Raw genomic sequence first — 18,868 nt, forward strand, 5'->3', positions numbered from 1 at the left:
CTGTGTTGGTGCCCATCTCCCCACTCTTGTGCTTCTTCCCCAGGCTCCTCCACCCTTGGGCATCCATGCCCAATGTCCATGAGTTCCCCTGGGAGCTGCACAGTGCAGGAGCTACCTCCTGAAATGAGGAGAGGGAGCTCTCTCCCCTTCCCCATCTCCTCTTCCAGTGCACATCACAGAGCAGCCCCAGCAGTGGGTGAGTGCAGCCCATCCTGCTCTCATCAGCAGCTCTGGTCCTCAATGAGCCTTTGTACTTCCAGGATGTCAGGTTTGCTCTGTTCGTGTGCTGACAACATTACAGTGTTTCTTTGCAAGCAAGTAAAGCTGCTGAATAATCAGCCTGTCCAGTCACACTGGCAGAGACTTTCAGTCTAAGAGGTTTCAAACAGGACACTGTTCTCCAGTGCAGGAGCTATTAAATTCCATAAATTCATAGCTGCTTTTCTACGACAAAATTTTTATCACCAAAAAAACAAAAAAAAAAAAAAAAAAACCATAAAGATCCTGCACGATGTTTTCAAGTCTCTTTTTTTTTGTCCAAAATAACTATTGTTCATTCCCATCCCTCAATTAATTGCAAGTTTTGATCACCTGATGGGCAGCAGTCTGAGCCTCTTCTCCCATCCCTGACACAGCTCCCCATGTTCATTCCTATGTTCAGCCACTTTTCCTCATGTTTAAAAAAATTGCTAGTCCATATGCTGTAACAATATCATTATTTTAAGCAACCTTCCTGACAAATGTTTGAAGGCTTCCTGTTGACTAATGGGTGGAACTGGACTGCCCCCCTTTCTTTGCAGTTGAGTAGTAATGATTTAAGCAGATTAACTGGTTAACTGAATGCCATTAACCCAGATCACGTCCTTTACACGAAATAACACTGGTTACAGGAATCAGATAATAATGGGGTTCATCCAAAGGCAATGAGAAAACATTTTTGTCAACGCCAGTGGGCTCAAAATTTGCCAACAGGCTTAAAATGAAGTTCAAAGTGAATTCTGCTAAAGGAGTAAATGTGCTGGATGTGATCAACAAACTAAGCCATGCTTTCCTTCATTTGTGACAGAATGTGGTCAACATCCCTGAAAATACTCAAGCTCTTCTTCCTTCCAGTCCTTCAAAGCATCCACCACAGAGCCCCAGGTACTGAGCACTGCCACTTCACCTGTGATGGCACAGGGCAGGACAGCTGCACCTCCAGTGAGACCCACCAAACACCAGCCACTGCTGAATGCTTCATCATTTCACAGCCTGGAAGAAATAAAATAATAAAAAACCCTCCCAGTGATCCATGACAAGCCCACCCCAATGCCTGTGGTGAGGAAGGAGGAATCCTGTGCTTTCAAGTCCAGGATGTGCAGTTGGTGGCTGCAGAGAGAGGCAAATGTCCCCCTGTCCCTGGGACCCTGATGCCAGCAGCGTGTGCAGCTCTTCATCCTTGGCTGTCTGTATAGAAATAAGACCTTGGCATAAAGGATTTGCTTTTGTTGTGACTTAGGTTGCCTTCAGTTTGGGTTGAATAGATGTGCTTGGTTCAGGATGCCTAGTGTAGGACACGTGCTAATGTGTCTATTGGCATTTGGGATTAAAACACATCAAAATGAGGCCACTGGCTTGTGCACAAACAACATTTCTTGTTTCTCTCTTCCAGTAACCGTGACTGTGGGAGGACAACAACATTTGCTGGGGCTTTATGACACGGCAGGGCAGGTAAAGGACTGCAAAACATTTATCATTTTCCTTTCCCATGGTTTGTCTGTTACTATCATACACTGGGGTTTGTTGTTCATGATGTTTGTGGAGTTTGTTGGGGTTTTTTTACAAATAATAACAATCAGTTGTAATGGTTGAACTGATTAATTGAATGGATGAACTGATGCTGACTCTCTTCCTTTTGTTTTCATTCTGTTTCAGCAGTAAAACACACACAAATGCACTCATCCCTAAGACTGTGTTTTGCCTAATCAAAAAAACAAAGCCTGATGAGGCTGTGCAACCCCCCATACATCCACCTCCTACTGCAAAGACAATGTTTTGTGTAGTCAGTGTTTTCTTACCTTTACCACATGGTGGCATTGAAGAGACAGAGAAGAATTCCCATTTTCAAGATCAGAAAACAGGTATAATATAGCACCAGCCTATCAGTCACCAGCTATTGACTTTTTAAGTGGTAACCCAGCCAGATTTGCATCCATCCCAACATTCTTCTCCCAGGACAAGAGTATCCCTTACAAGGGAGTGTGTATCCCAGGCTTACTTACACTTAGAATGCTTTTACTGTTTCCACTGTCCACAGTCTGATACTGTGTGATTGTACTCAAAGCTTGCAGGATAATTTCACCCCCTGGAGAGCAGGAGAAATTATTTCTCACTGCTTTTCTCTGCCAGCAGAAGGGCAGAAGAAAGTACAGGGAGCAAGATATTTTTTTGTGGTGAAATTTTCCTCTCCTGACTCCAAAGGCCAGTGACTGACAAAATAAAGAAAGGGACATAGTCTGCACAGAAACATTGCAAAAATTCATCTGCTGAGAGCAGAGGGAGCAGGTTCCAGGTTCCTTACAGCCTGGGAATGTTGTAATCCACATCCACCAGCTCCTCCAGTCGGAGCTGACACCAGAGCCAGCAGGAGAGAAAGCAGATTTGGGAACTTGCTTCACTCTCTCTGGGTTCCAGCAGCCCTGGATGCAGGGCTTTGCTTTCACCAGGAGCTCTTCTTGGCTGTACCAGTTTTGGCCATGACTGACTGCTATGAAAGGCACAAACAGTGCAGGAGGAGAGCCTCCTGTCTGCAAAAGTTCACTTCTTTCAGAATATACTTTGCAGCACTATGCAGAGAGATCAAAAAACCCACACCAGAACAGACTGTCACTTCCAGAAAAACCTGCTCTCAGCAGGACTGGGGCTTTGATGCTCTGGGTTTCACTTTCTTTAATTTTATTCTTACCATGTTTCTGTAGGCAGCAGCAGTCTTAGCTGGTTTGGTGGCCCTCACAGACCACACATCCTTCCTATTCACATGATGATCCAAAAGCCAGTCCCAAACTATGACCCAAGTCCTTGCCCCATGTCCAAAGCCTGTTCAATCTTCTGTGCTTACAAACACAGAGCTCAGAGCCTGTGTCATGCTCCATCAGCCCTGCAAGCCTTTGCAAGCCAAACTGGAGTTATATTCAGTTGCCAGTCAATTTTCACCCAGTGCCTTAATATTTCTACTTGTTTTGTAGGGCTGACAGTTCCACCTGCCGCCCATTTCCGCAGCAACACCCCCTCTCATTTGTCCTCCTGAGCCAGAAGGAACACTCAGCTGTCTCTTTGACAAGCCTCACCTCTCCATCCATTCCTCCACATCATTTTGCCATCCCCTGCTCCAAACTAGACAGTTCACCACCTGCCTCCAAGCCCTTTCTCTAGCTCCCCAAGCTCATGTCCCTTCCAGACCCTGGTCCAGAGAATGTGGCCATCCAGCCAGAACTCAGAGCGTGAATCACCCCTTGATGACTAGATTGTCTCTGTGGAGGCTGGAGGGATGATGCTTCCCACATGCTCCAGTTATAACAACAGATCATCTGGGTTGCTTCCTCCCTCCTTCTCCTTGTGCTGTGTGGCTTTCCAAAGGCATCAGTGTGAAGTCATAGCCAGAAATAGCCCTTGACACTGCGATGCTATAAAACATATGCTAATGAAATAACAATTGGAAGATGTACTCCTGCAGCAGGACCCTCTGTCAGCCTGAAGGGAGAGCTGGCAGAGACCCCAGATTTTAGGTATCTGGCTTTCTGTATCCCTGGCATTAACAGTCCTAGGAGGAAAAAAACTGTGGTCTTTTTGCCGTGCTGGACTCAGGTGCGAAATGCTTTAGCAGAGTGTACAAGAGAGCAGCACAGCAATAACGTAAAAACAAAAATAAAAGCCAGTTTTTCTGCCTTTGTGGGGCCCAAACATTGCTGAGCTGATGGCAGACATAGAGGGGAGGGAGCAGCACCAGCTGATCTTGGTCCTGGCAAGTCACAGGTAGATAACTCAGGAAGGCCAGGTCTGGCACTGGCATTTCCATGCCAAGCCAGTGGCCAGGCAATGTTAACTGGGAAGCCTCATGCTCCATAAATAGCAGGCAGCACAGTGCAAACACGAGCTGGGAAAATGAATTATTGATCAGCCACAGCCCAAGCCCACAAGGGCTCGTGTCCCTTCCCAAACATGACTGTCACTCGCTGCAGCACCCCTGGATACGCCCCACACCCATGCAAATGTTCACTCCCTTTTCTATATTATTTGTTTGCTTGACTTCAGCCATCTCCAAACGAGAAAGGACCCTGTAGGGCTGTCTTTCCTAAAGGTCCATTGCAAAGCTTTAAAGCCTTCTGGAGAGCATGAACAGAGAGGAGGTCCTTGTCTGATGTGGTTTGGAGGCTCCTGTACATGAACAAGAGCCCAGATCAATTCTAATCCATGATATTTGTGTTCTAACCTGTCTGTGAAAAATCCCATGTGTCCTGGTGGGAGGTGAGACCTCTACTATGAGATGCATGGCTGTCTCTGCTTACAGCTTATATAATGCTCTGTGCTAATAGCTCAAACCAGGAATGCTCTTCCTGAAAAAGGATTTTCTAGGGATTCGGAAAGGAACAAGGAAAATAAAATTAAATGCACACTCCTGTAGCTGTCACAGCCAGGCGGAGCGCTCATGGCTTTCATCTGTAATTTTAATGGTACAGTAAGTCCCAGCCCCTCTAAATAGGCACGTCTGGAATATTGAAACTGGCTATATTTAGCCAATTTCGTCCCAAAACGCCTGGATGAGGATTCCTTGAGGCTTGCTGCCACCACGTGGCTGGTTCAGGAGACTGACTTGCAGCAGTTGAACCAAAAACACAGAAAGGGCCTTGGCCAAGCACTAGGTATCAGCCCGTGGTGCCTGTGCCACAAACGATCTCAGGTTTGATGTTCTGGGTTGAAACAATGTCCCGTAATCAGGCCAGGCTTTCCTAACCCACAGCGTCCACATAAAACTGTCTCTACCATGCAATTTCTCCTCTGATCCCATCGCCTTGGCGTCCGCTCTGCCTCTATTAACTCTTCTGCTGGGAGCTGGCTGACATCTCCAGAGCCTTGGATAAATCTCCTGTCACCGACTTTGCTTCTTCATGAACTGCACCACTGATGTACCCATAAACATCTCTTAGGGTTTTTTTCCTGCTATTCCTTGAATGTAGAGAATCCACTTTCTTGGGAGGGGATGTATCCAAACATCTCCTCTTGTAAATCCTTCTTCAGATCCACACTTTCTATGCCATTGGAAAGACATCATTATGTCAGTTGGAAAATACTCTGGTTTTATCCCAAATACTGTGGCTGTGAGGGCTGGAGGTACTAATAGAATTTATTCTTCCTGTCAAAGTGGACTTGGGACAATGAACATCTAGTTAGACAAAAAAAAAAAAAAACATTTTGTTTGTGCTTTAGGATGCTTTTTTAAACTTCTCTTTCATGAGACAGAGCTAAATTTGGGCTCGTGCTTCCTTTCAGAATAAATAACTTAAATGTTGGGGATTGTTTTTAGAAGCAGTTGGTGCAAACTGTTTTTAAGTAATTCATTAGTATATTTTGGAAAATAGTGTTGATTCAGAAGGAGTCTGTGTCAACTTATTAGGATATAGTCAGTGAAAAAGAGACTTCAGAAAGGTGATTTACCAGTCTCAAGTCACAACTAAGCCCTCTCATTTGTTGACCCAACCAAAGCAAGGCAGAAGTAAGGCTGAACTAAATCACCATCTAATCTGACACACAGTGATACAGTCCTGCATCACTTTCTCCTGCAGGACAGGCAGCAGCTTGAATTGCTCCTGCCCCTAATGTGGGTTTTCCCTGCCTAAAATAAATGTTCTCGAGTCTGAGAAACAGCACCCAGGTGCCTTTTTTCCCTCTTTTATTAGCCTTATTTCCTTTTATTAACCAGTCAGTATCTGCAAAGCAAATCCACACCAGTTGAATTTTCACACAGTTATAACCAAAAGCGGCCAGACTGCAGAGATTTGAGACTTGTCCAGAATGCAGAAACTATAAACTGCAGATCTACATCACAGTCAGGCTTGACTGCAGCATGTACTATTGTTTCCCACACTCCAGCTTTGTGTTCCTTTCCCCTTTTTTAATTCTGGACCCCCCAAAAAAGAGCCTTTGGAACAGATGTATCCCCTCTAAAAAGCATCTGTTCCATTGCACTGAAGTTTTCTAACAGGTTTCATTGGACAGTACCCTTCAGACACAGCTACAAATGCTCTCGCTGTCAGAAAGAGCCAGGCTATCCCTTTCAAATGGTTTGCAAAACTTCTGCTCACTCTCAGCTTCTCAAGCCTGAAAACAGACCCAAATTCTTCCTTGAAACTCAGCTATCAAAGCCAGCTCATGACATGTCACAGCTGTGATTCGAGTGTTTGAAAACTCACCCTCTTCACCACTAGCCCATGGAGAAAACATCTCTCCTTCTGCTGTCCAGGGCCTGTGGAAACACTAAATCACCCACAGTGATGCACATAGGCACTGAAAGCTGGATTTGATCTGCTTTCTGTTTCAGGAGTGTCTTCTGCTGACTGGCACACTGCTGTGCACTGTGCAGGACTGCTCAGCATCACCCTCTGCACCAACATCTCCACAGATAGCACACACACAAACAAAACGTGTTCACACAATCACAGGATTATTGAGGGGGAAGGGACCTTCAAAATCATCTAATTCCAACCCTGCCCCTGCCAGATATAGTGACATCTTTCACTAGACCTGGTTGATCACAGCTCCATCCAACATGGCTTTGAACACTTCCAGAGATGGGGCATCTTAGCTCTTTTGGATAAAAGTGCTGACAAATCAGCACCCTTGGCCTGTGAGGGGTGGTTTCCCCCCCTCTCCAGCAGTCCCCTGGAGTTTAGAAGTGTGAATGAGTATGGACAGTGTTGACTACTTCATCAAAATCCACCCTGATTCCCCCACTTACCATCATCCTCCCTTCTTAACACTCTTGCTGTTCTCCCCTGGCAGGAGGACTACAATCAGCTGAGACCCTTGTCCTACCCCAACACAGACGTGTTCCTGATCTGCTTCTCAGTGGTGAATCCTGCCTCCTACCACAACGTGCAGGAGGAGTGGGTGCCTGAGCTGAAAGTCTGCATGCCCAACGTGCCTTATGTCCTCATAGGAACACAGGTAAAGCTTCTCCTGAGCACCTGGAAAGGTTTCCTATTTAACTCATGGGAAATTCAGCCAGATTTTCCCATTAGAGGAAAACTCAGGGCATGGGAATGGAAGCCAATGTGAAGATGTCCAGACTGGCAAAGCTCATGCCATCTTTTTATTCAAATGTTTATTAATGAGACAACAAGGTATAAACACCTATAGGGAGAAAAGTTTTCTTACAGGTCTCTAATGTAGGAGGAAAAAAAACAAAATATCAAAGTTTGTGGCTAGAATCTGAAGCTAAACTTCAAACTAAGTTTTAAGAATGGGAATAATAAGCCAAATGACATGGGAAGGAAGTAGCCTCCCTTCATGCTTTTACATCAACATCACAACTGGTGACTCACCATCCTGCTTGTGTTACAGTGATTGTCAGACTGAATGATCAAACCCCTTTATTTTGGCCTTCAAATCTATGAATCTGTCAATCAAATAAAAATGCCTTAAACATGGGTTTACTACCAAGACACAGAGTGGATAGAGACTGTGAGGTTAGTGATACAACCACACTGAAAAAAACAGAACACTGGAGAGTAACCTAAGTCAAATTAGAGAAACAGATCAAATTCTGGTTAAAACCAAAATCTTCATGCCATAGGAAAGGCAAATCATTCAAACACTGGCTTTGTTTTCTACACCGGAATGATCTAAACCACCCATTTAAAAATAAAAGCATTATCCTTTAGACCATTCAGTCTGAAAATGGACAGGTTTGAAGTGCCAGAATACTTCATTTCGATGTTTTCCATGGAAATAAAGGATTTTGTTTCAAGTTAGACAGACTGAGCCGTGTCTGGCTTGTCGGGGTGGAATTTGGGTGGTGCAGTGCAGGGTTGCAGCAGCCTCCCCTTCCAGTGGGGCTCTTTGCTGTACCATACCCATCTGAACTGTGGCCCAATAACCTGCAAAGGAGAAATAATTCATGGTAAACTGAGGGGAAAAAAGGTGAAAAAGTAAGTAAATGTGCAATTTGTTTCTGAAGTATCACCAGAGTTGAGGAGTGATACAGATGCCCTGATGTGGGTCTGTAAAGCCATGAATATCTGTGGAGAGCTGTGAGCCCTTGGCACAAGAGCCCTCTGCACTCCCTTGGAGGACACAGGCCTGGGGCCAAAGAGACTTTCCCCAGAGACAAGCAACCTTCCTCGGGGTCATGGTGGCAAAGTAAGCCACCTCCAGCATGCCTTATTTCTATACGGTAATAGCCTGTACCCAGCTGGCTAATTGGTTTCTACCCCACTCCCTGCCTTTCCCATAAAAGGCCCCTGTTTCTGCCCCTGACCAGGGAGATTTTGTCCCTGGTCCTCCCTTCACAGGGGCTGCTGGACAATAAAAGCCACCTCTGTGGAATTGCTAAATGAGGCTCCTGTCTCTCTGTCCCCGAGTTCGCCTTGGGTAATTTCACAAAGCTGAATCACAAGAGCTGGGATCACTTGTAGCTGAGAAATCGCTACACTTGCTGGAATCCCCTGCTGCCCAGGGAGGCCGGCCACTGCCCCTGGAAGAGTTGCTCCTTGCAGGACGCTCTCTCTAGGAAGGTCGTGGCACACTGGTCCGACCAGCATCGGACCCCCTGTGGTAAATATCTGCCTCAGGAATTACAGAGTTTGTGTACTTTCTACTAGATTGATCTCCGGGATGATCCCAAGACTTTGGCGCGGCTGCTTTACATGAAGGAGAAACCACTCACCTATGAGCACGGAGTCAAGCTGGCAAAGGAGGTAACAGCTTCTTCTGAGGTCCCATCAAGCCCACTGGTCACAGCTTTCCACTGGGTTTCTTTCATTCAAGGCTCCTCCAAGGCCCATTGGTCCCAGACGGAGATTAAAGCCTCTGTTCAAACAGGCTGGGCACACATTGTGACCCCTGAGCCTGCACTTCTGCTGCAATTCCCAGTTGAATCACAGAAACATAGAATATCCTGAGTGGGAAGGGACCCAAAAGGGTCAACGAGTCCAACTCCTGGTCATTGGACAACCCCAAAAATCACACCTCAGAGAGAATTGTCCCAATGCTTCTTGATCTCTGGCAGGTGCCATGGCCAAGGTCTAAGCAAAGCATCCGTGAGCCCAGGGCAGCAGGCAGAAAATGGGTATCAAAACAGATTTTACTGCCTATTTCACCTAAGTCAAGTGTTTCTTGCTCAGGGTTCTGCTGCAAGGTGCATGTGGCAAACCCATCTCTGCAGTCACCTCCTGTCAAACTCCTCCCTATCCCTTACAAAAGCACAGACAACTTGATGCTCACTTATCCATTGCACTTCAAGCAGCAGAGAAGGTGCTCCCAAAGTTTCTGTGGTATTGTACATTTCTCCTGGGAAGGCAGGGGGCTAGAAGCACTTCCCAAGCCCTGGGATGCAGGATTCTGGACTGGCCTTGTCTACTTTATATGCTGCAGGTGCTGCTGTTGTCCCTGGCCCTCAAAACAAGAACATCCATTAGCAGAACAAGCTGATAATATAAGCCACGGTGTTGCTTAATAAGCTGAGGCTGCTTTCCCAGGCCTCTGTGTCTGTGTCATGTCAGCATACACAGGAGACTCCCATCTCAAAATGGTGCTTCCCCATTCCCAGAAACCAGCTGGAAGCCCTCCCCAGGTAGCAGCTCCCTGGCATTGCAGGAGACAGGACACAAGAGGGACAGTTCAGGGGAGAAGAGCCAAGTGTATGAAGGAGTTCAGGTACAACCCAGCATTTCCTTGAAAGCCTCCCCAGCTGCACAGGCAGGAGGCCAAGCTCCTGGTCCAGCACTTGAACGTGGGTGCAGCCCCCCTCTCTCTGGAGGGTCGTGCAGGGAATTCCTGCTCCCCGTTCACCCACATGTGGTGAGACACTTATGTTGTTGCTGATTCCTGCTCCCTTCTCAGGATGACCACCTGAGCTCCTTTCATCCCATAGGCAGCCAGACACAGAACAGAGTAATCTCCTCACCTCCCTTCTAAACGTAGAAAGACACTGGAACAGCATCACTCTGGCTCTCCCATCAGTGGATACTCACTCACATTTTCTCTCTTCTCTTTCAGATCGGAGCCCAGTGCTATCTGGAGTGCTCAGCACTCACACAGAAAGGCCTTAAGACTGTCTTTGATGAGGCAATCATGACCATTTTCCACCCCAAGAAGAAGAAGAAGCACTGTGCAAAGTGCCACAGATGCTGCACCCTTGTGTGACATCCCCTGGGAAGCAGAGCGAGCTGAGTTCAGTGAAACCAAGCAGGTTAGAAAGGCAATGAAGGTCACATGCAACTGAAAGGGGGAACATGATGAGAAAAGGGTCCTTCTTACCCAAATATAGGAGCTCTCCGTTCTGTGAAACCTCCAAGCTGTATCACCCTTGGCCAACTCCTGTCTCTGTGCTTTCCTAACCCTCCAGAGCTGTTTTGTAGCCTGTTCCCACTGCTGCAGACTGCACCAACAGAAGCCAGGAGGCCTGCTCCTGCTTGGCTCCCCGCCTTAGGAATAAGGTGAAGGTGGCATGTGACAAAACAAAGAACTAAAGATGGACAAAGACACAGGAGAAACTCAATTTGTGGCCTTAAGTAAAAATTGATCAAAATTAGGAATTCGCAGTCCTTAGGAATTGAATCTGAATTGACTGAAAGCACATGGAGATCTGTAGAAATCTAATATGTAAGATATACACTATAGGTAGGATGTACTTTTAAATTGCTTTTCTTTTATAAGACTTGCTAGTTCAGGAGATACTTAAGTTTGTTCAAACCACGTGGAAGCAAAGGTGAAGTGATTCCAGTTTGTTTTCACTTAATGGTGAAACTTCACAGCGTCAGGATGTTGCTGCACCCAAGCTATCATTATGGATCAACATTTACCTCCAGACTTAAGGAATGTTCTTACAACAAAAAAAATGCAAATAACTGTATTTTTACAGAGGAATGTTCAGGCTGAGCCATGTTTCCAAAAGCTGGGAAAGGAAGTACAGAGTTGTAGCATTAATGTACTGAAACAAAGAAACTCTGGCACCAAAGAGTATTGCCCTAGACATGAAATAGCAGCACAGAACAATCCCTCTTCCAGCTGAGAACAAGAATGAGACACATTGTCATGGCAACTGAGAATTTACCTTATAGATCAGCTGGATTTCTACATCTCACCCAACAGCCAAGAATAGAAAAAAAAAATAATAAAACCAAAGGTCATACTGACTTTAAGTTCTTTGAGGTGATCCAATTGCCTTAAAATTATCCTTTTCTTATGAAGTATTTCTGTAAAAAACCTCATCAAAGTGGAGTTGTGAACTTGTTGACTTATTGCAGCCTCCCTCCTCCCATTCATTGCTTCTCTCTCTGCTCCCATTTTTCCATCTTCACGAGAGTGCTGTTGGAGTTGCAGCGTGGCTGCAGTCCTCAGGAGTGGACTTTTCCACAAGTGGCAGATGATGGACGGCAGCCAACAGCATGGAGATGGGAATTCCAGCCCCTAAGGGAAGGGAAGCTGCCTGTGAGCTCCCTTTTCTGCTGGAGAAATTGTGCCTTTTCACTAAAGCCTCTCCCAGGATCCTACAATTTTGCACATCGCAGCAACACAGACACTCAGAGGTGAACTCGAAGGGCATCTTGTTACTTGCAGCTGCCTTTGGGTACCCTGGCAGTGCCATGAGACTGTCTTGTTATGGATTTCATTCCCCAAGCAGGAAGCCACAGTGCCAGCACACAGAGGTTTGAAGATGTAACTCCTTGCAAAAGCCGTGTCTGTAGCCAGCGTGTCCAGAAGTGCCAGGAGGGAGCAAGTTACAGCAGTGTATCCTCCCAGCCCAGGGACATGGGCCCTGCTGCCCTCTGCACCCCATTCCAAGAGACTGGCAGCCCTCTCCTCTTGGGAAGCACAGTGTCCTGACTGACAACACACCTGTCACCAGACAAACCAGGGAACTCCAGACCTGGTGTTGCCTGGAGCAAGGAGTGACCGCAGCAGGACAATGGGAACGGCACCCAAGGCACATGGAAGGGACCAAGCTTGGTGCAGTGCCCAGTCCTGCATCAGGACCAGGCTTATGGATCTGAGCTCTTCCTTTAGCACAAATTCAATTTCATACAATTGTAGAATGGTTTCGGTTGGAAGGGACCTCAAAGATCATCTAATTCCAACCCCCCATTTAGCATGGACACCTACAGAAACCAGCTCTGACACTCCAAAACATTTCCAGGTAGAAATCAACAGTTCTCTCTGACAACAGCCATCAGACTCCAAGCAAATGCTTTGCTGTTGTTACCCTGTGGCTTCCACTCACCATCCCTTCCTTGCTGCACACCTACATGGATGAAAACACAGTAGTGCCACACCTGAGACAGACAAAAGAAAGTTCTCCTAACTGCTGGCAACTTTTTGTGCATATTTTCTGTTTGATTTTATTATGTCCCAGGCATTTACTTCAGATGGCCTGGCTGCTAAAGCCCAGCTCAGACTGAGGAGCAGGGGTCCATTCCATGCTTCAGAGTTTGTGTCCATCCCCAGGCAGAGCAGTGAGTGTTCACCTCACCAGGACACTGCCTATCAGCTGAACTAGAACATGTAAAAGATATTAGAGGAGTATGAGGAGAACTAGGCATGGATTAAATAATATTTAGGCTTACAACATGACTAGAAGTCCTCTGAAACAGCAACAACAAAAAAAAAAAGCCTTTAACAGACTTCAGGGAAAATTATATCTGCACTGTGCTGCCTTTTACTTCAGTGGAAATTAATTAGGATGATTGTTTTAGCTCACGTAGGTTGCTGGAGAGCGATGTATGACTTCACCACTTCTCTGGTGGAAGTAGGTGAAGTCTGGTTTAGCTGAAGCACAATGCAAATGCTCAGGTTGGAGCTCCCTGGTATTCTTAGAGCTTCAAAGAAAGTGACAGGTGAGCTCATCCTAACATAATGAGAACACTGGAAAAGTGAGGTGTAGCACCCTGGCATGCATCAGGGAAAGCCACAAATAATCAAATCACATTTTTGTGCGCCACTGAGTACCAGGGGTGGTTATTAATCTTAATGGAATAGCATAGGATTGGCAATAAAATCAAAAATCAAGTGGGAAGTTGTAGCCTTAATGTAGCTACAGTGGTTTGAGGGAAATTAACTGCAAAGCAAGTGGTGATGGAGAAGCTAAAATGCTGCTGCCCTAATGTGTTAAACTGCAGGACCCTGAACAAATCCTTGCATAGATGAAGCAGATAGAAAAGTGTTGATATAGATACAAGAAATGTTAAGGATAAGCAGGGGTTTCTTTGCACTTACAAAATTAAGCACATCAAGCTTGTGAGGCAGTAAAATTTCAAGTTTTTCAAACTGATTTTGACCAAAATTTGAATTCTGGGAGCTGCAAGAGAAGGAGATTGGTCACAATCCACTGAGAAATGGCCTTTGCAACTCCATTTATTTTAATTTTTCTTCCAGAAAAAAAAAAAATTAATAAGCCATGTTTAATGCAGGTCCCATAAACATTATTCCTGTGTTAGGTTATGTACACACACCTGTCCATGAAATGTGGCACTTACTCAAGGATCTGCCCTGTTACACTATTATTTTGGGGAGGCAGGGACAGCACAGGCCAACAGGCTCTAGAAAGGGATTGTAGGCAGATGCAAGGAGAGTCATTGACTATCTGGCAAGTCATACCTAATGCCTTTTTTAAAAGCAGCAGATGGTGTGTGAACAGGCAGCAAAGCTTATTTCCAGCAAAACCACAACACCAGACATGGTGCAAGTACAGGCATAAGGCCACAGATATAAACTTCAAGTTATTTTCAAGAACTGTTAATAATAAGGAAAGAAAATCAATAAAGGACTGCCAGGTGAAAGGAGATAGGTTTACTCACTGTGAGAGGAGCTAGAAATCAGATCCCAATTTCACCTTAAAAGGAAAACTGTCAAGAAGAGTCACAAAGGTTAGAAACCATCCCTGGAACTTATTTGACAATGTCCGCTTAATGCAGCTGATGTCAAAGTCTTTCCTGACAGACCTGCCTTTGCTAATAGTCTGCTGTCATTTCAAAAGCACTCACAACTTACAGGAAGCTTGTTGGATCCAAAAAAACCCATCTCCTTTGGCCTCTTCCAAAACCTTCATGTTCTACCAGGAGTTCTTAACCTGAATCTGCAGTTTCAAACAGAGTTCCCAAAGTATTTTCATGAGAACTCCTGCAAGAAGATATTAGAGGTATTTGAGAGAGATCTCCAGTCATCAGAGAGTTGCTATCACATTAAAACAACCTACAGATGCCTCTGCCCTTCAGAGCCCTGTGTAAACACCAGGACAGTGGAATGAGGACAGTTCAGCCACTTCCAGCATGACTTGAAGGAGGTCCCACAAAGACTCCTACAGTTTGTCCTGTGCCTCCCAGAGCTCTGAAAATTTGGGGAGAAGGCAGAAACAAGGCTCTAAACCCACTCAGGTCCATCCTCATTTGTTCAACTGGATATATGCCCTGTGTAGTTACAGAACTCTCCCCAAGTCCAGTATAACAATCAAAACTATCATTTCAGCAGCTGACATTGTTATTTCTCAGCTTTTTTCTCTTTTGAAGCACTGCATCCATTCAAAACAGACACAGAATTAAATATAGCCCTGCATTTTAATATGAAATAAAGTTATTCCAAATACTTTTATTAAAGGGACAGATTTTGGCAGTCTTCTTCATACTGAAGAGAATCTCACTTCACAAGGAACTGTCTCCAACTTGCTCATGTCTCATTCAATCCCACTGGCACCGCTCAGGTCGTGAGGGAAGCTGAATATGGCCACTGGTAATCTGTCCTTGTAGTTTAATTACAAGGAAACCTCTTCCAGCTGTTCTAGTGTTGGTGGCCTGTGTTCTTTTGAATACCTTCAGGAATGGTGACTCATTCACTTCCCTGGGCAGCCTATCTCTCCCTTGAATTCATATATGAAAGATGCCCATCTGCTTTCATACCTTGCTTAGAGCCCGTGACCTTTTCCTGTACCTTTTTTCCCCAGGTGGCCCAGCAAATACCTCTTGACTCACCATACAGAAACCTCATCTGGATTAAAAATAATTCTCTGTGGCATCAGTCTGTCCCAGGCCAGGATTGTCTAAAAGCACATTTGTCTTCTCCAACAAAGCAATCCATATGCTCACGTTGGCCCAGGGACCATTTGTTAAACAAAGAGGTAGAATGCAGGAATCTGGCTGCACATGCCTTTCTCCATGTATTTTCTTTTTCCTTGAGGAGGATCTGTGATGTGTTTTATCCTACATTAAAAAAGGAAAATCTGGAAATAACAGAACGTTTTGTTGGTTCACAACTCTGTAGGACTGGAGGAGCATCTGCTGTGACAGGAGGTGAGCATGGAGTGACCTACGTCAGATGACTTCTAGCTCTTTGCAAAAATGAAGACAAATTTCCACTATGAATGTTTATTTTCCTCTTCATGAATAAAGACCATCTGAAAGCAGGAAAAAGCCTCCCACTGATTTCGGTAGTGGCTTGTGATCTCAGCTGTCTTCACCTATCAAAACAAAACAGGAATAGAAATATTTTTGCATCAAAAAGTCAGGACAAAATCACCTATTAGAAGCCATGAATGCAACAGAATCACTTCTGCTTCAGGGGAGAGCTGCAAAATCAGGGCCCAGAGCCACAATTCGTCAGTTTGATCCTAAACCTTGAATTTCATTTTAAGATGTTAAGGGGACGCCCATAACTAGAACGAAAAAAAAAAAAAATCTTCAAATTCTCTTTACTTTGTTTCAGTTAAAGCTTTCAGAAACACGGGAACAAGAATCGATTTTCCTGGTCCATTCCAGAAACCACACCAGGACAGCAAAAAGAGTGAGAAGTTCATTGTAAGAGGAAAATTAGTTCAGAAACCCAGAGCAACAAGCAAAACTCATGTGAATTGCTGTCAGTGGTGAAAAGTCTCTTTAACTTTGAAAATATGGATCCCCATCCTTTTCCAGATTGTACAGACCATAATGCAGTGTTTGGCTGCTTCTAACTATAATGGTAGGGTGGGATTTTCAAAGATGATCTATGTTGGCTTCATTTAAATTCTCATGAAGGCAATGGAAAATTTCAGGGGTCCACACATGACTAATGTGGAAAATGTTTGAGAGTCTTTATATTTCCTCCTTTCCTGACATTTTATTTTGGCTGAACAAGCTTTGAGCTTGTTATATATATGTACTGAGCCAGGCCTAAGAATCTTTTATACCTTCTGGCTGGTTGAGGACTCCTGAAAGGAGTTAGGGCATCCAAAGACTTTGCTGATCTCACCTTTGGAGGCTGGATCTGAAAAGCCTTGGTTCAACCACTAATGAGGCTGAAGATGAAAGTGGTTACATTAACAGTGTAATATTCAAGACATATGATTTTCTTTGCTTAAAGACCCTGAACTCATTGCTGTCACTTAATTTCGTCTCGTCCCATTCAGGACACCAGGTTCAATGTGGTTTTGGTGAAGATCAGTTTGAGCTCTCACTGATACCAACTCTGGTGAATTCTGACTTTGATTGGAGGTTAAGGAATTCAGAGTAAACTGCTGTCACCAGTCCACAGTTTCCAGATCTTCCAACACAACATTTGTTTTTATTGATAACATGTAGAAAAATTTGTCTGATGTCTGTCAAAGTAGTTTGGGTGTAAATCATATCCAGAGTGTGACCATCATGTCATCTCTCCCAGTACTTATGCCCAGAACAGGCAGCTGCTCTAACTGCATCACAGACCTAGCAGGCACTGTCAGCAAGGTGTAAATGAGCCCAAACTCTCCCCAAGCTTGTAGATATTAATTCATTAATAACCAATAACAAAAAGTTATATGAGAGGGGAAAGACACTTGCAAATTCTTCTTCACTCATGAGCAGAAGTGATCCAAGGTGGTGAGCCCAGGGTGCCAGGTGGGAAATGCTACAGAGCAAAGCACAGCATGGTGACCCTGCTGACCCAAAAAATATGGATTGAGGGTGGTGAATGGGCTGGGAGGTGCCTCTGTGGAGTCACACCTGGCTACCTGGGGCTCAGCAGCACCTCGAGACAGGGAGGACTTCAGAGAAGGCTGCAGAGAGGAGCAGGAAGATGGAGTGCCAGGATAACTGAATCCAGTTCAATGTGTCATCTTGATGCACTTGGCAAATACAAGCATTTCACTGCACAGAGATTCTCTGCTCCCCCGAGAACACAAGGACGAGCACATTTCATTCCTTTCTTCTTGTGCTTACTTAATAGTACTACTTACAATTATTTCTTAAGAAATGCTTAAAACTTACAGTTCAACAAGCTGTTCTGATTGAGTTTGTGAAGCAAATGTAATGGCCTCAGCACAAATCAGGATCTAACTCATCACCAGTCAGGTCTTAGCCAGTTAGGAGAAAGAGTCACTTACTTGATGTGAGCAACCAAATTTTTCTCTCTTAAAAGTTGCTGTGTGCAATATTGCTGGAATGTGGGGCTGGTGAAACCAAAAGATGGGCACTAAAACAGTATGTCTGACTTTTGGGTGGTATGCCTTTTTTTCCAAGATTAACAAAATCTTCAGAATTCAAAACAATACAATTTCAAACCAAGGCCAATTCAGTTTTCAAGCAAATACGTTCTTCATAGTTTAAAAATCATGTAAACACTATTAATTTCCTATTTACAGCACATAATTCTGTACTCTTTAGTTTATCATCTTTTAAACATGTAATTACTGTATATTGTAATGCACATTAATATCGTTTATTGTACATAGTTTATTTTAACAAAATAAATGTATTATGAAGTATTTTGACAGCATCCATCTGGGGACATGTGCTGTTGTGTTTATTTTCCCAGCTGCTAATCACATGCATCTTGCAGGATGTTTCAGGTAGGAAAAACACCTAACAACATTTTGGCAAGGAAGATGATGAGCTGTGCAACCTGTGGTCCAGAAGCCAGGGCAGGTAGAGTCAGGAGGGACAGTGAAAGGCTTACACTGATGAAGAAGTTACATGAGGAAAGACAACCCTGCTGGACTGGAAACAAGAATATGACTGGCTCCAGTCTTCCAGGGATTCAGTGCAGAGATGTGGATCTTGTTTTTAAAAAAAAACAAAATTAATTTTTTTAAAAAGTGCCAAAATGCCTTTCTTACCCAGCTGTTTATTACAAATGGTTTCAAGACCAGAAGCAATCTCATTGACCAGCTGGTCTGGCCTTCAAGTTAAGCCTAGAAACCCCACCATTCCTGAACAACATCCCTCACATTGACTGGGCCAAAGAAAGTTTCACCAGAGGAAGGCTCTTTTCATTTTCCTGCAGCTCGTGAACCTCAGCAGGTTTAACCAGTCCTGCCTGGAGCACTTGCAGAGCAAAGACAAAGCATATCAGGGTTTATTCCTAATAAACAGGTGCTGCAGCCCAAATCTCTGTATGCTATCAATGGATATGTCCTCAGAGGAGCCAGGACAATCCAGGAGGGCACAGCATACAGCCTGGAATATATTTTATTCACCTTCCCCCAGAGGCAGATGGTATTACTCACCAGACTTTCCATGACATGACTCTATCTGGGAAGAAGTAACACAGAGGACCCACACGTCTGGAGTTAACAGCAAGGTGCCAAAGGCATCCCCCAGAGCAGAAAACTTCCTAAATTGCTGCTGGATAAGGCTGGATGGATATAGCCATGGAAGGATATCTCCACGCAGCCCTG

General features: G+C 44.7%; 1 protein-coding gene across 1 annotated transcript in view; it reads left to right on the forward strand.

Annotated features, from left to right (window-relative positions):
* RHOJ (ras homolog family member J) overlaps positions 1–17,967 on the forward strand; it is a 61,150-nt gene extending 43,183 nt beyond the window's left edge. The window contains exons 2-5 of the mRNA XM_048307298.1: positions 1,652–1,710; positions 7,036–7,200; positions 8,856–8,951; positions 10,252–17,967. Coding sequence (XP_048163255.1) covers positions 1,652–1,710; positions 7,036–7,200; positions 8,856–8,951; positions 10,252–10,398 — 467 coding nt within the window. The 3' untranslated portion in view covers positions 10,399–17,967. The remainder of the gene's footprint in view (positions 1–1,651; positions 1,711–7,035; positions 7,201–8,855; positions 8,952–10,251) is intronic.
* Positions 17,968–18,868: the final 901 nt, after the last annotated feature.

Source organism: Corvus hawaiiensis, chromosome 6, assembly GCF_020740725.1.
Source record: "Corvus hawaiiensis isolate bCorHaw1 chromosome 6, bCorHaw1.pri.cur, whole genome shotgun sequence".
Lineage (NCBI taxonomy): Eukaryota > Metazoa > Chordata > Aves > Passeriformes > Corvidae > Corvus > Corvus hawaiiensis.